At 36.1% G+C, this 16,934-nt stretch overlaps 2 protein-coding genes across 3 annotated transcripts; both read left to right on the forward strand.

Moving 5' to 3' along the window:
* The first annotated feature begins 1 nt into the window (after window position 1).
* slc6a16b (solute carrier family 6 member 16b) lies at window positions 2-11,411 on the forward strand. Of its 2 annotated transcripts, none has more exons than XM_051882162.1 (12): window positions 2-274; window positions 2,275-2,479; window positions 2,570-2,727; window positions 4,088-4,208; window positions 4,341-4,522; window positions 5,015-5,125; window positions 5,658-5,899; window positions 6,129-6,300; window positions 7,186-7,387; window positions 7,510-7,669; window positions 7,754-7,916; window positions 9,334-11,411. In XM_051882162.1, the coding sequence occupies exons 2-12, from the start codon at window positions 2,275-2,277 to the stop codon at window positions 9,610-9,612; spliced, it is 1,995 nt and encodes a 664-aa protein (XP_051738122.1). In that variant the 5' UTR covers window positions 2-274; the 3' UTR covers window positions 9,613-11,411. The 2 variants fall into 2 exon arrangements, with proteins under 2 accessions (XP_051738122.1, XP_051738121.1); XM_051882161.1 differs by lacking the exon at window positions 2-274 and adding an exon at window positions 931-1,210.
* Window positions 11,412-11,741: 330 nt separating this feature from the next.
* Window positions 11,742-16,267, forward strand: LOC127506069 (uncharacterized). The gene is made up of 4 exons (XM_051882208.1): window positions 11,742-12,014; window positions 13,286-13,416; window positions 14,370-14,516; window positions 14,961-16,267. Exons 1-4 carry the CDS (start codon window positions 11,836-11,838, stop codon window positions 15,209-15,211), a joined length of 708 nt encoding a protein of 235 aa, XP_051738168.1. The 5' UTR covers window positions 11,742-11,835; the 3' UTR covers window positions 15,212-16,267.
* The last annotated feature ends 667 nt before the right edge of the window (window positions 16,268-16,934 follow it).

Below are 16,934 nucleotides of genomic sequence, written 5' to 3' on the forward strand. Positions count from 1 at the left end.
GACAGCTGGAATGTGGAAGGATTCAACAACGTGGCAAAATAAACTGCAGAGGAATGAACTTTCTCTTCGGGTCTGAAACAGCACCTGTAGTTTAAAATGAATAGGATCGTTTAGTCCCGACGCATTTTTATTGCTTTATTGATCTTTTGGGTCCTGACATTTCAGCTGAATTTTGAAAGTCTTGGATAATTTCTTTGATTTGTATGTCTGATCTTAAGAGGACAACGAGGAGGTTTTCATAGAGGAATCTACTACATTGTCAGTCATAAGAGAGGTAGGTTATAACAAAGATTGTTGATTATTATGGTTCACTCATTAAATTAGATGACATTTCCATAGCAGAAAAACGCAGTTTTAAAATGGTCAACAAAAATAGATGTAGTTTATGTTGCTTATATAAATTAATCTTTTGAACAATTTAAAATGATTTAAGGCAATTATTAACCCTGGCAAGGCTTGTTTGAGAATAAGTTCTTATATGAGAACTTATAAGATGTGTCCCGGTCAGTTGGGTCACTTTGACAGTAAAATAAGATGCAAAGCGCTTCATAACACAAGTTGACAGCGCCACCTGCTGGTGACTTCAATCTCAGTGTAATTTTTTTACCTGATTGCATCATACATAAGTAAAACTTTCTAGAGGAAATTCAGAACAGCATGCCAACAGTTCAACATATGGAAAACCATAATAAAAAATATATAAATAAATAAACAATTCATGGTTCTCTATAGGAGAAAATGTGTAGAAATAACGAAATAGAAAGAACGAAGAGTAACAGTAATCTTTAGCGTTTCTTACTGTAACTTTGTATAATACAGATTAATAACTATACATTAAAAAAAAAACGTTTTATACTTTGACTTGCTACGTTTAAAAACTAATGAGGGGATATTTCAGACTAAAGCACGCGCGCTCACAAGTGAGTGGGTGTGGCCTAGGACGCGCGCGGGAGGGTGTTTCCTGAGGTTCCGTGAACTCACAATCACTACGGCAGAATAAAACGCGGGCAAAATAAACGTCTTTATCTCTTCCCTGATACTTCAAATTATTATTTCTATAGTTTGTATTTGTACGGTTCGGTTGGGGAAGTGGTGAAATAATGTTTTAAAAGAGGATTTGAGCCCCACGTGTGAGCCGGTGACAATAGCTCGCGCCATTTACACGTGTACGAGCGTTTGAGAGGAAAGAATCAAAGACAGAAAAACAGCGGTGAGAATTTATTTAATGTATATATTAACTATGCATACATAGACATTAATACTAAGTTATACTGATTTACATGCTAATATGAACGCATATTGATGATTATTTCATTTTAGTTTCATGCTTTACCGGTTCTGTAGTGTTAGATCTCACTACACAGCGTTTGGTTTTGATTAATCATGTACTGAAGAGTTTATTTATGCATATATTCAATTGAATGCTTGTTTTAGAGTGGTTTTAAAGTGGCAGTTAGGCAATGTTTCCTGCTGTCAGAATCAGACGCGTGCGCATGCGCCGTTACACCTACACGAGCTTACCATGGTGATGGAAACACGTAAATGTCAGGGAATTTAAAAAATGTTTTCCAGGCCTTGAAGAGTGTGTTCATTGTGTTGTTGTTGTTTTTGTATTCAGACTGATTTTGACATTGAAAGTGGGCTCATCTCATTTAGGTTCATTTTATTCTACTTTTTGCACTGTTTTGTTTTGGATACTAAACCACTTTATTATTATTATTATTATAATAACTGGTCTTTTTATAATTGTTGACGACGAATTTTATAATAATAGTACATTGATTAATAGTATATTAACATACATACAGTAGTATGTTGTAATTTGTATTTTCAAAGAAGCGCATTGAAAGATACTATATCAAGCTTTGTCATCATGGTCTTTATACAGTAACCTGTAAACTTGTAAATGCAAAAATAAATTGAATCTGAAGTGCTTCATGTTGCATGTTATAAGCAAACTGCACCGATATGCAGTTTTTAAAATCCATATCCAGTAATCTCAATTTCATTGATCAAACCGTGTGCACATCAACACTTCTCGTGTAGTTTTTACTCCATCATTTGTTTGGACTGATTACTCAGATGGAAATGAACTTGAATAGCCATCAGACAATAAGCGGCACACGTGATTGAGCAGTTTTATGACTCAACTGGCAAGATAAGTTCGATTTTTATAGCAGCATATTTTATAACAAAGACAGTTCCTCCGAGCAGCGTTGTGGCTTTATTGTGTGGTTTGTTTGAATGGAAAACAAGTCTGTGTTTCTCTCTCAGATGACGTCAGAGAAGCCCCCGTTACCTGCAGACGACCAGCGGGACGAGGCTGAAGTGGGCTTAGAGGTCGAGCAGGAGGTCGTGTTGGAAACGGCCCGAGATGGCTGGGACAATAAGGTGGAATATTTCCTGGCTCAGGTCGGATTCAGTGTGGGATTGGGAAACGTATGGAGGTTCCCATACCTCTGCCATCAGAACGGAGGAGGTGAGTGAGAAGGAGATAATTTTGATTATGCCAATATTGGATGAAAAGACTATCCAGTCATTCTGTTTTAAACATTTTCATGTCTTTTAGGAGCGTTCATCTTGCTGTATGTGGTGTTGATGGTGCTGGTTGGAGTGCCGTTGTTTTTCCTGGAGTTGGCGGCAGGTCAGAGCATCAGACAGGGCAGCATCGGCGTCTGGAGACACATTTCTCCAAAACTGGTTGGCATTGGCTACTCCAGCTGTGTGGTGAGTAATCTCTAGTGTTATTGGTCAGTTGCACTGGTACGTGCATTGGGCTGCTCGATTATGGCAAAAATCGTAATCGCGATTATTTTTGGTTAATTTTAAATATCAATGAAATTTCACAATTATCTAATACTAGGTTAACTAATGTAGAAAAAAGTCCTCAAAATAATTCTATTAGACAAGTAAATGGTCAGCAATTCAATAAGAACAAATGAACTAATTACAAACAAAATGGAGAAATAAATACAACAGAACAAAAATGCAAATTAAATAAACAGGTTTAAGTTTTTTAGGAAGATGTACTAACATTGGTATTCAGATAAGCAATAGCTTACAATAAAAAATTGAATAAGCAAATGTAAAATAACACTGCATAGTCTTAATGTACACATTACATATAGATTAATCCACGTGGTGTCCTGAATAATTAAGAGACGGTGTCTTCTCGTAGGATAAGAAAACTCAGTCACATTAATAATTATGAGACACCGACACGTCATCAAAGTATTATAGTGCACCGCCACGTCACAACCTGTAGATATTAAACCTGGAAGACCAAAATAACGGAAAAATTCTCAAAATTAACCACTTTCCCCATACAATTAAATCTAACAGATGCTAACATTGTATTCAATGATGTTCAACACACATACCTCTGTTAAATCTCAGAAAATTTAGTTTAGGGTTTCATGACCCTTTAAAGCTACTTTTGTCTTTTGTTTGATTATCATTAATGACAGACAGCAGCAGGTATATTAGGCTGCTGTCAATTTAAGAGCTGCACGGATCCAATATACTGTTACACATGCGTTTTCTTTCTCAACTTTGTCCGTTCGCTTAATACATAACCCACTGTTTTTGCGTGAATACTCTCCAAAAAGGCATTTAGGCGCGTATCTGAAGACCATTTCCTTATCCTTGTTTTGCTCCGACTTGGAGTGCGCACCGAAAGCCATGTGTCGAACAGTGTCTCTTTTGCGGCTTAATGCGCTTTTAATAACACTGTTTAATATCAAACACGTTCCGCAGTTTAGCAACAGTAGACTGCATTTTACAACACTCACTTATTTTAGGGAGGATCGAAAGCGCACCTCTGTAAAGGAAAGGAAGGTGCGCTGGACAGAATGCGGCAGCGGCACAATAATTGTTTTACTACGATTATCTTGTTTTGATAATCGATAATCATTGGAAGCCAATCAATTACGATCAATCACACAGCCCTAATGCGTCGATGAAAATACAATACTGGAATTGTGAACTTAATTAACAGACTTGCACAAAATTATCATAACACTTATTGAATTGAATGATTATTTACTCTTTAATACAATGGTTTTCCTTTTCTCTTTTTATTTCCCAGGTGTGTTTCTTTGTAGCTCTGTATTATAATGTCATCATCGGTTGGAGTATTTTTTACTTGGGAAACTCTTTCCGGTATTCTCTCCCATGGGAAGACTGTCCAACAGAAGGCAACAGCACTGGTAAGGATTAGGAGTGTGTGTGTTATGCAAGATAAAATTGGAGTAATATTCACTTAGAGATTTGATATAAGGAGCTGATGCCAGAAATGTGAAGATGAAAACTAAAGATGCATTTGTTGTTTTCACTCATAGTGAAGGTGAAGGAATGTGACGCCAGCTCTCCCACAGCGTATTTCTGGTACCGTAAAGCTCTGGACATCACCGACTCCATTGATGAAACGGGAGAGTTCAACCCCATCATCACTGGATGTCTGCTGGCCGCTTGGGTCATCGTTTGTCTGGCCATGTACAAGGGCATCAAATCTACCGGCAAGGTACTCTGAGTGTGTGTTTGTGTCGTGGATGAATTATAATTTAAAAAACTTTTTATATTCAATTCAATTTTTATTTTAGTGTTAGTAATTTTCTGAGCTCGTCATTTTTATTATTTTTTTATATTTTTTTTTATATATTTCTTATATATATATTTTTTAATTCAGTTTTAGTTCTGTAATTTTAGTACTTCAGATTAAACTTAATTATTTCAGTAATGCAATAAGTATTTAAAGAAATACATTATAATTTTAAAATATAAATTTACTATTTCAATGCAAAATAATTATTTAAAAAAAAGAAAGTTTGATTAAAAAAAATGCAATAATTAATTAAAAAAATTGAAAGAAAAAATAGAATAGAAAGAAAGACTGATTTTTTTTAAAAATACATTAATTTAAAAATGGCAAGCTTCTTAAATCAAATTTTCTTTGTGTTTATTGTGTGTTGTAATTTGATTATTGGTGATATTGATCAGTATTGGTTGTGTGCAGGTGATGTATTTCTCCTCCGTGTTCCCGTACGTGGTGCTGCTGTGTTTCCTGATCAGAGGCGTGACGCTGGATGGAGCATCTGAGGGCATCAAATTCATGTTTTACCCCAGAGTATGTAGATGAACACATGACTGCTTTCTGCACTATGTTGAGTTGAGCTCCAGAATATGGGCAGGATTTATTGATTACACACCAAAACCATGTCTTCTCTGTTTTGTCATGTTGTTTTTTTAAAAATCAGTATTGTTTTAGTAGTATTTTATATTCACACTTTTTTATATTCAATTCAATTTTTATTTTAGTGTTAGTAATTTTCTGAGCTCGTCATTTTTATTATTTTTTTATATATTTTTTAATTCAGTTTTAGTTCTGTAATTTTAGTACTTCAGATTAAACTTAATTATTTCAGTTAATTGCCAAGGCAACAGTTTTTCATTAAATATTTATATTTTATTGAATTGAACCTTTTTCTATTACCAAAAATGTTTTAATTTTTAACTAAAACTATGACAAACACTGCTTAAAATTAATTTTTTTCTTTACTATTATGATTATTATTTAAGTGTGACATACTTAATGTAACTTGGAAGCAGTTCACAATCAATTTCCCCAAGTGAGTCTAAACAAACTTCATTTCTCTCAGCTGGAGATCTGGGCTGACGTTCAGGTGTGGCGTCAGGCGGCGACTCAGGTCTTCTTCGCTCTGGGTTTGGGTTTCGGTTCTGTGATCGCGTACTCATCCTACAACCCGCGGAACAACAACTGCCACCGTGACGCGTTCACCGTGTCCGGCGTCAACTTCATGACGTCTGTGCTGGCCACACTGGTGGTGTTTGCTGTGCTGGGCTTCAGAGCCAAAACCATCGCCACCGAGTGTGTCAAACGGTCAGTATGCAAGTTACAAAAAAATTATTTGGGATTGTTTGATCTTAAAACATATTTTAATAAACTGTGTTGTAAAATAGCTAACATGCACCATTTGATTTGTGTATTGTTGCTACAAAGCGTTAAAATGGTTACCTACCGCTTAACGATGGTGAAATTATTTTAATGCTTTAAATATATTTTAATGAAGCTTTAAGATGCTTAGGCTGAATGGTTGTGTATGTTGCAGTAATCTGGACGCGATATCCAACACTTCTCTTCCTGACCTCTTCATCAATGCTTCAGATGTGAAGAGCATCACATTGAATGGTTATGAAAAGTGGTACAGGTCTCATGGCCAGCATCTGAAGATCCCTGATTACAACATCACCGCCTGCAGCCTGGAGGATGAATTGAAACAGGTACTTAATGCATATGTGAATGAAAATGTGAGTGATGTTTTGGGTGTTGCTAGGACAATGCTTGAATGTTTTGAGGGTTGCTAGGGCACTGCTGGAATGTTTTGGGGGTTGCTACGGCAGTGCTGGAATGTTTTGGGGGTTGCTACGGCAGTGCTGGAATGTTTTGGGGGTTGCTGCGGCAGTGCTGGAATGTTTTGGGGGTTGCTAGGGCAATGCTGGAATGATTGGGGGATTGCTAGGACAATGTTGGAATGTTTGGGGGGTTGCTAGGACAATGCTGGAATGTTTTGGGGGTTGCTTCCATTGCTGGAATGTTTTGGGGGTTGCTACGGTATTGCTGGAATGTTTTGGGGGTTGCTAGGGCATTGTTGGAATGTTTGGGGGGTTGCTATGTCATTGCTGGAATGTTTTGGGGGTTGCTACGGCATTGCTGGAATGTTTTGGGGATTGTTAAGCCAGTGCTGGAATGTTTTGGGGGTTGCTAGGGCAATGTTGGAATGTTTTGGGGGGTTGCTAGGGCAGGGGATATCAAAAATGGGTTACTTTTTTTTTTTTTTTTTTTTAAGGTGACATAGTTACATTAATCATACCTACTCAAATAAGTACTGAGTAATAATAATTAACTACATGTACTCACTGGAGTTACTGTTTGGGTAACTCTAGTTACTTGTAATTATGCACAATTTACAGTTATTACTATAGTAAGCACATGTAGTAACGTGTAACTACGCCACCTTAAAATAAAGTGTTCCCCAAAAATATGATTTCCAGGCCTAAAAATAAAGTAATGGAAATGAATAAAGTCTGAAAAGGCCATTTCTCTGGTTATTCTCATTTCTAAAGTGACTCTCACATTGAAGTTGATGTTTGTGTTCTCTCTCTCAGGGTGTTGAGGGAACAGGTTTAGCGTTCATAGCGTTCACGGAAGCCATGACGTTGTTTCCCGGGAGTCCGTTCTGGTCTGTGCTGTTCTTCCTCATGCTGCTCAATCTGGGTTTGTCCACCATGTTCGGCACCATGGCCGGAATACTGACACCACTAACAGACACCTTTAAGACACTACGCAATCACAAACTCCTCTTCACAGGTAAGTCTCTGTTTTGACTCTTGTTTAAGTTGTGTTTTTTTTTTGTTTTAATCAGTATTGTTGTAGTTTGAATGTGATTGTTCTGTTTAATCTTTATTTTGTGTTTTTTCTCTCTCTGTCAGTGTGCAGCTGTGTGGTGGGTTTTCTGATCGGTCTAATGTTCACTCAGCGCTGTGGAAACTACTTCGTGACGATGTTTGATGATTATTCCGCCACACTTCCCCTCATCATCGTTGTCATCTTTCAGACCATCAGCGTCGCCTGGGTTTATGGAGCGGACAGGTATCACAGACCTTCAGTGCTTGAGTAGAAGTGTTTTGTTATGTGATTTTAATGCATAACCGAGATGTATTTTTTTAAATGCAGGTTTTTAGAGGACCTGAAACAGATGTTGAATCGGCCGGTTCCAGTGGTGTACAAGTACCTGTGGAAGTACGTGTGTCCAATTGCTATGCTGGGGCTCTTGGGTGCCAGTCTGCTAAAGATGGTCTTGGAGCGCCCTACATACACCGCCTGGAATAGAGAAAAGGTAAAATAACATGTATGCTCTTATAAATAAACCATTACCTTAAACTTTAAACCTTTTAAAGCTACTGTAACATATTTAATATGCTCATTTCTAAGGCCTCTAAATTATTAACATGATCAAAACTTTGTAGAAAAACCTGTCATCTGAATGGTAGTTTATACTTTTTAGCAAGTAAACGGCCTTTTAGTATAATTGTACAAACGTCCACCTTTAGCTTATGCTTCACTGTCTTACTGCTGTGAAATCTTTATGATTTTTTTTTTTTTTTTTTTTTATCAAGTAAACATAAGAATAACTTTTATAGTGTTAGTAATATTTCTAGTTGAACATTTACAGGACTGAAGCAACTTTGTTTACTTGATTATCATGTTACTTTGATTATCATTTTTTAGAAAAATCATGTTCAAATGTAACTTTCAAATTATAGGGGCTTTCGCACTGAATAGTTCTAGGAACTCAGTTATAGGAACCAGCCACTAGGATAGTTCCCCGAGAACTAATTTCTTCCCCGGGCCATGTTCCTAATTGCATTCGCACCGGGATTAGGAACTCTGAAGCGTCCCACAGCGGACGTCTTTAAATGTGGCATTTACAAACGCTTAAAACACCGGTGGATGGAGGATGGCGTGATCGGAGCTGTGTTTGTTGTGTGTCAAGGGTGATAATGGCGATGGAATGTAAACGCATAATTTACATGACTGAAAGAGCAAAAAGAGGGGCTAAGAGACGAAATCTCATATGACAACTTTCAGTATTTCATATTATTGAGGCAGAGAAAAAAACACAACCCTGCAGACAACAGGTAAATGCTGTTATCGCCGTTTTCCATGTTTGCGAAGTAAATATGTTTACATGGCTTTTTAAAAATGCCGGGTGCCACTGCTTTGGATTTGACCAATCAATGTGCACTCACGTCACTGTTAGTTCCTATAGTGCTGGTTTGGACCCTACTCTGAAGTAGGAGCTAGAGTTCCTAGAATTAAAATCGTTCCTAGTTCCTGCGGTGCGAACACGGCAAAATCCGGGTACTTCAGCCAATAGTTCTAGGAACTATGAAAAGGTTCCTCCGTTGCGTAAGCCCCTTATGATCCATCAGGCATTTGAGGAAGGTTTATTTGTTCGTCTCTCAATCATCATTGTATTGCATTGCATTATGTGTTTTAAAACTACAGAGCTTTGATCATAAAACTAAGCATTTAAATATCATCTTACTAAGACATATTATTGGCAGATACAGAGTGGTGACTGATATTTATATGCATTTTATGCAAGTATCTGCTATACTGTAAAATTTAATTGATTTACATTACAAGCAATCAGAATTTTATCTTACTTTTTAGCCTTATAAATATCAGCATTTGCTCCCAAAAAAATTTCTATGATTTTGGTTAACATTGCTTTTGTACTTTCCTCTCAGGCGTCTAAAGAAGTTCTCCCTTATCCTGGTTGGGCTCTTGCTGTCCTGATCACACTCATCGTTGTTGCGTTCCTTCCTGTTCCGATCGGATATCTGCATTCCCTCCTCCTCGAGCGGCTCGACAAGGCGCCCACAGACACTGAGGCGAGATACGAGCCGTGTGCCACTACAGAAACGGACCTGACCCCTCTCGACACTTTTCACCCCCTGCTCGAGGGAAACCATGATTTACATTTGCAAAACGGCCACATTGAATGTCACGAGTCTAGCGTATTATGAGAAAACAGGAGGGAAGAAATTGACATCTGTGATGGATCTATTTCAATCAAGATCATTTTATTGTAGTCCTTTGCTGTTGGCAACAATCATTATGTGTACATGCATACAGATGGGCACAAAAATAACTGACTTTAAAGGGTTAGTTCACCCCAAAAAGATGATTCAGTCATCTTCTTATTTCGTTCAGATCATAATATATCGTCTTCTCGCCAGTTGATGCGAGTTGCTCTTTTCTGTAAAACAGTAATTGACATCTTTTGAGCTCCAAAACAGATTGTGCGTTATATTCAAAGTCTACTGAAGCCATACAGTGATTACTGTATGTGAAGATCTTGCCTTCCACCTTTTTACTTCCTGGTTTAAACGTTGAAAACTTTGTTTATATGCACCTGGAATAACGACTTTGATGACAGTTTTCTTGTTTGGAGTGAACTGTTGCTTTAAGTAGACGTATAATGATGGTACTGCTGAGCCGCACATGCGTTTGCTGGGTCCAGGTGAACGCTCAGTGTGTAACACTATAGTTACAACGGTCCAATCATTTGGTTACTAATGGTCCTGCTGGTTTAGTAATGTGATGATTTTTGCATAAAGGTGTTTTATGATGGCTGTGAGCCATCGGTGTTATTTAAACTATGTGGTACTAACGGAGCAGCCAGTGTTTCGTCTCTGTTGATGAATGAGTCACGGAAGTGAGATAAATAGTTCAAAACAGGAATATAATCATTGCCAAAAATTCCAAAATGATGTTTAAATATTCCAGAGGTGCTTGGTGCATCTACACTTTGTTGTCATTAATTTAAAACAATGGTAAATCAAGAGGACAGCCAGGGTCAAAGGTCATCATCAACCATGAAGGTTATTAATAACCACAGCATCAATGTTAACATTGATCCACGCTGATATGTTCTGTGTTCGGTGTCATTATTTAAGTGGGTCTGTAAAAAGCTTTAAAATCTTTAAAAAGCTGCATTGTGTGTTCAAAAGAGCTTTTGAACCATTGAAACTACACAATCAGTTTTGGGTGAATCTCAAGAACAACACTTCAGAAATGTCTGGGTCATATTTCGTCTTAATGGTCTTAAAAATAGACTTAATTATTTATGCAAAATATGACACAGACATGTCTTTATGAGGGTAAAACAACTATTTGATCTTTTTTTTTTTTTTTTTTTTTTTTTATTTATTTAAATTTGTGTGTGTTGTGTAACAATCTAGGCTCTTTTTTGAGCACAAACTACAGCCGTAGTAAAAGTTTATGTATTTCCTCTTGTAGTTTGCATGTGACACAAATGCAATTCTGGTTTATTATGAAGTATTTACATGCAACAAAATTTTCAGAACAATTTTAGTTTTTTACATTGTACAGAAATGTTTTTGTTGTCTGTTTTTACCTGTAAGATGTTTTTATGCCCCTCTTTTTATTTTTCCAAAAACTCTCTCAGACATGTTTCTGAAAGCGAACATCTGACCCGTAGGCCAGACATTTTATGGCTTGTAGTCATTGAAGTAATGTTATCTTTGCCTCTCACAGGGGTTTGATGGGTCTTCTGTGTTTGTTCAGTAGCTTGAACGCTCTGTTTGTTTGTAGTTTGTTCTGGTCAGCAATAATAAATATGATGAAATGATAATTTAACTATTCATTGTCTACAATACTTGACAAATCTGTTTTAGAAGGGTATTTTTTTTTGTCTTTGATGTAAATATCCCCTGCTACAGTATATTTTCTTTTGCTTTGTCAAAGTCAGAAACAATTTGCATGATGATCTTGTTACTGTATAAATGGTTATTTGACCTCATATGAGCTTTTTCTTCTTTTTTTTCCCCCCTGTAAAGGTGAATATCTCATCTAGCTCTTATTTTATAAATATTTTGCACATAGAAATAATTATATATTTGTATTAAATATATATAATAAATATTTATTTATATTTTATATATATATTTATATATATAATCTAAAAAATATTTTTGGTGTGAAATGGATCTGCCCATTTAGAAGTTGACTTTTTTTTTCTTTTTTTTTTTTAAGTATATTATCTTATTTATATATATATATATATATATATATATATATGTATAATATAGATAGATAGATAGATAGAGAGGACAGCAGATCTATCTATCTATATATATATATATAGATAGATAGATAGATATAGATATATATATAGATATATCTGCTGTCCTCTCTATCTCTAGCTGTTTTGGTGATGGTCGTTCATGTGCGTTCATCGTCACGTGTGCGGGAGCTCAATGATCCTGGGACTTTGGTTGTCATGGTGTGAAGCTCCACCCTGGAAAGAGATGATACACAAACAAAGTGATGCTCAAAAGCTGAAAGATATGAATCACTGGAGGAGAAAAGTTCATAAATACAGAGATCAGAAAGCCATTGGAAGGTATGTAAAACAAAAAAGGAATCTTTAGCATGTTGTGCTCCTGCTGTACCTGAGATCTGTCTTTGAATTATAGAAGTGTCATGTATTTGTTTGGATTTATTCGTTGAGTTGATCAGGATATAAATGCAGAATGCTCTCAGCTGGAGACTTGTGAGCATGTAAACCTGCAGCTGAAGTCACTATGCTCATCCATGACCTTTGATTCACATCAGATCTGGCCAGAGGTTCAGTGGTAATTCAGCAACTGAGAGGATCTTGTTTACTTAATGCACTGATTTAATTATTCGTCATTAATACAAAGAACATGCTTTGATCTGCACATGATCCAGATTTAGTGCTGATTGTTTCATATTTTAATGTAAATTTCATTTTAAGATACAAGAATATAGATCTAGAATGAAAAATCATGCATGAGAGGCGACTCTCGCATCTGGATCGACTTCATTGCCTTTCAAACAGACTTATAATCATTTCTTTGTTGTTTTAGCAAAGGTAATAATAATGATGACAAACCTACAGCAGTGAGGCTTTTTAATTTCCTAATCAACTGGCACAACTTACCCCACCACACCTTCTAAGTGAAATTTAGAAGAGAACACATATATATATTAACAATCTGGCAAGGAGAAATTTAAACTAAAACTATACTTTAGCCTGTTTTTAACAGAAATTACAAGAAAGTGTCTATAGCATAAATGACAAATAATTGATGCGCATAATTCATAAACTAGCCAGGAAGATTTAATTATAGTGACTTTTTAAATTAATGTATAAATATAATGTTTAATAAACGTTTAAAATTTTATTTTTTTAAATATAATGTGTAATGTTTTGGTTTGTAGTAGTATTTAGTATATTTGGAGGCAAATTACTCCCTGCCATGCAGAAATTTCAGTGCTGTATGAAAAATCTGAAACACAGATCACTGCCTGAACCTGAAAACTTTTATGATATATATATATATATCTCAAAAGTTTGAGTTAACATTAACAACACTGGTTGTAAATAATCATATGTAGTTCCAAGTCATTGTTATGTGAGCTACTAAAGGAAGCATAAAAAATCGTGAACTCATCAGGATGAAATGAGTCCCAGAGGAGGATGATGAAAACTGAACACTGTTCTGCTCATGGCCACTAGAGGACACTGAAGTCTTCTGGATGATCAACAGCTTTTCTCTCATTAGTGCTTCATTATCATGTGTGTCAGGATCTAGTTCTTTATAAATCAAGTGTGTTTGTTTGTTATAATTTTTCTCTGTGTGTTTTCAGTATGCTCAAGTGGACTCTGGTGCTGGTGTGTGTGAGTGTGTGTCTGGGTCAGAATCCCATCAACACCAACCCGGGAGAAGAAACAGAACTGACCTCTGATCATCATGACCACATCACACTGAAACAAACCTGTAAGACACACACACACACACACACACACACACTATCATCTGATGTTTGTTGATTCATTATGACTTTCTAGTCTAGTTGTACCCCTTTAATTTTAAGACTTTCTGGTTAAAGGGATGGTGTTTATGATTTCACTTTTTTAACTTTAGTTAGTGTGTAATGTTGCTGTTTGATCATAAACAACATCTGCAAAGTTACAACGCTCAAAATTAAAAGCAAAGGGAGATATTTTCTTTTAAAGAATTCTCTTTTTAAGGACTACAACAAACTTCTTCCCGGGTTAGTGACATCACAAACCCCATAATTTACATAAACCCCACCCCCGAGAACACATAACAAAGGGGGTGAGGCCATGTTGGGCTGCTTTAGAGAAGAGGAAGAGTTGTTGTAGTAGAGTGTTGTTGCCACGCCGGACTGCTTCACAAACGATGATCAATTCAACGCTGGATTTGCACAAAAGATTAACATGATGACACATGCTAGTCGATGAGTTGAATCAACTCCACAGCAACTACATAAACTTATCCACTAACCGTTCAGAAACGTCTAAAAGTTGTAACTTCTTCCTGAGTCTCTCCATCAGTGTCGACTCCGGTTTGAACAATGTAAGGCTGAACACCGTTACTGACAATCCTCATTTTGTCTGCGTGAGATTCTCCAGCTTTGTTGTTGTTGAGCGACCGAAGCGTGAGCTGTTAAAGCTCCGCCCTCTTCTGGAAAGGGGGCCGGGAGCAGCAGCTCATTTGCATTTAAAGGGACACACACAAAAAAGGCGTGTTTTTGCTCACACCCAAATAGGGGCAAATTTGACAAGCTATAATAAATGATCTGTGGGGGATTTTGAGCTGAAATATCACAGACACATTCTGGAGACACCAGAGACTATATTACATCTTGTGACAGGGGCATTATAGGTCCCATTTAAAGATAAACACTGTGTGTTTTCTTCTGACAGATGCTCAATTGATGAAGAACAGCAACAAACTGGGTGTGTTCATCGCTGCTGCTGCAGGAACTCTGACGCTGATGGCTGTGGTTTACTGCATCTACAACCATTTCTACTCCAAAAACATTTATTCACACACTCAGCTACATGAATCTGGTACACACACACACACACACACACCTTACTTAGATCCCTGAAATAAAAATCATAACACACACTGACATTACAAAACATATGCTTTGTTCCAAATCTTAGTGACAACATTTTTTAGGTTGACTTTTTAGATAGTGGCATTCATCTGTCACAGTCCCAGAATGCTTTGCAACAAGCCCTTTGAAAAACTTGATTATAAAATAGAATTACTATATGTCCTTTTAATTCATGCTGTATTGCAAAGTATAGATGAAAAGTTTAATCAAATTTAAAAATGATTATTTCACCTAAAAGTGCTTTTTAATGCTTATTTGCATACATTATCTATTCTTTCAGTAGTTCCAGGTAGATTAATAATACATAATGCACATAATTAATAATACATAATAATACACACATAATGACGAGTTGCCAACGTGTTTTCTAATCTGTGTCGTTCTCTCTCAGATATCGCTCTGGATCTGAGCAGCTCGTCCTCGTCGGTGTTTTCGGGTTATGTGATGGAGGGATGGATGCAGCAGAGGATGGAGAAAGGCGGAGGGAGTTACGGCTCTCTCTCTGACACTCCTTCAATAATCACTCTCCCTCCTCCTCTTTCACCTCCTCAGCGAGCGTCTCCCTTTCACTCGCTCTCTCTGTCCAGACCGCCGCCTCTGAGAACTATTTCAGCCCAGGATCTGGAGAAGAGCTTCCTCTGAGACCGTCCACACACCCGCTGTGACTCTTCCTGTGTGTGTGTGTGTGTGTGTGTGTGTGTGTGTGTGTGTGTGTGTGTGTGTGTGAGGGTTCAATTTACAGCTGTATGCAAAAGTGGCGTGACCTCTGACACATTATACGGCTTTTATAACCTCTGCTGCAAACAATAACCTCTCCAGATTTCAGTGCAGGGCTGCTGTTATTATGCTGAATGTAACATTCTTTAAAGATTTAATGATATGAATGTTCTCTATTCTATTCTATTCTATTCTATTCTATTCTATTCTATTGTTTACTTCTGTTCTCTAGTATGTTCTGTTAATTTCTTTTTTGTTCTGTTGTGTTCTATTAGCTCTTTTTATGCATTTTCTTTGCTATTAATATGAAAAATGAAACATTTCTTAAATATTTTGTTTAGAATGTTCACTGTTCTATTCTCTTCTGTTTTTTTCTATTGTTCATTTATTTTCTGTGCTGTTGCTTTCTATTCTATTGTTCACTTATGTTCTCTCTAGTCTATTATATTCTATTTATTTCTGTTTTATTGTTTTCTATTCTATTCTTTTCATTTCCTTTCATATTAATGTACAGAATGTAACATTCCTTAAATATGTTGTGATTGGAAAGTTCTATTCTGTTCTTTAAGGATTTAATTGACTGAATAGCATGAAATGGAACAGAATGGAATGGAATTTTAAAATTCACAATCAATAAGTAAACAAGTAAATAAAATCCAAACTATACTGTTCAACTTAACAGAACACAGTTTGGCTCAGCTGCATCTGCTCTTGTAAACAAAATTTGGTAACGCTTTACAATAAGGTTCATTTGGTTAACATTAGGTATTGCATTAGGCGTCATGAAATGACAGCAAACAATTCTTTTACAGCACTTATTAATGAAGGTTAAAATTTAATATAAGCTGAATACATTAACATGAATGTATTTTGAAATAAACGAATTATCAGTGGACGATAAAACACTTTGGAGTCAGTACGATTTTTTCAAAATTGTTATTTATCATTAATTTAATGTGTCCTTTCTGAATAAAAGTATCACTTTCTTTACAAAAAAATGGATCATCTTTTTCTAGCTGTTTTATTAATTAATCTATTTATTAATTTAAAAAAAAAAAAAAAGGCCTTTAGCTTCAATTACGACCTAGTATATCAGTTCTCTAGTTTTGTAAACCTGTTTTGTTTACTTGTAATTGTTCAGTAAATGTAAAATTATCATTGTTTGCTCAGAAATAGGCAATAGTGACTATATTTAAACCAGAAATAATGTGTCACAGGATCAAAATTCCTATCAGACAATCAAATTTTTAGGGACAACGTTAGACTTGCTGTTTGGGTTTATTTTCACCATATCCGTCTTGTTTTTCAGGGTTAGTGAATGCACTGTAAAAAAAATATTTTTGTGATTTGTTATCACAACATTTTTTCTTTTGTCAAATCAACTTGGATAATTAATGTGGTTCAGATTGAGTTTCTGTTGATTAAACCAATCGCCTTCATTGTATTAACTCAAATTTTTTAATTTCAGTGAACTCAAAATTTTAAGGCAACCAGTAACTTACTTTTTTAAGTTAAACCAACAATTCTTTTTTACAGTGTGGTTATGACTAAGTATGTTTGATAGGAATGTTGTTCCAGGACCAACAAAACATCAAGCCCTACTTGGCACATTCATAGCTCGGGTTCTTGAGTTGTTTGTAGTGGCATA

The sequence above is a fragment of the Ctenopharyngodon idella genome, chromosome 23 (assembly GCF_019924925.1).
Source record: "Ctenopharyngodon idella isolate HZGC_01 chromosome 23, HZGC01, whole genome shotgun sequence".
Lineage (NCBI taxonomy): Eukaryota > Metazoa > Chordata > Actinopteri > Cypriniformes > Xenocyprididae > Ctenopharyngodon > Ctenopharyngodon idella.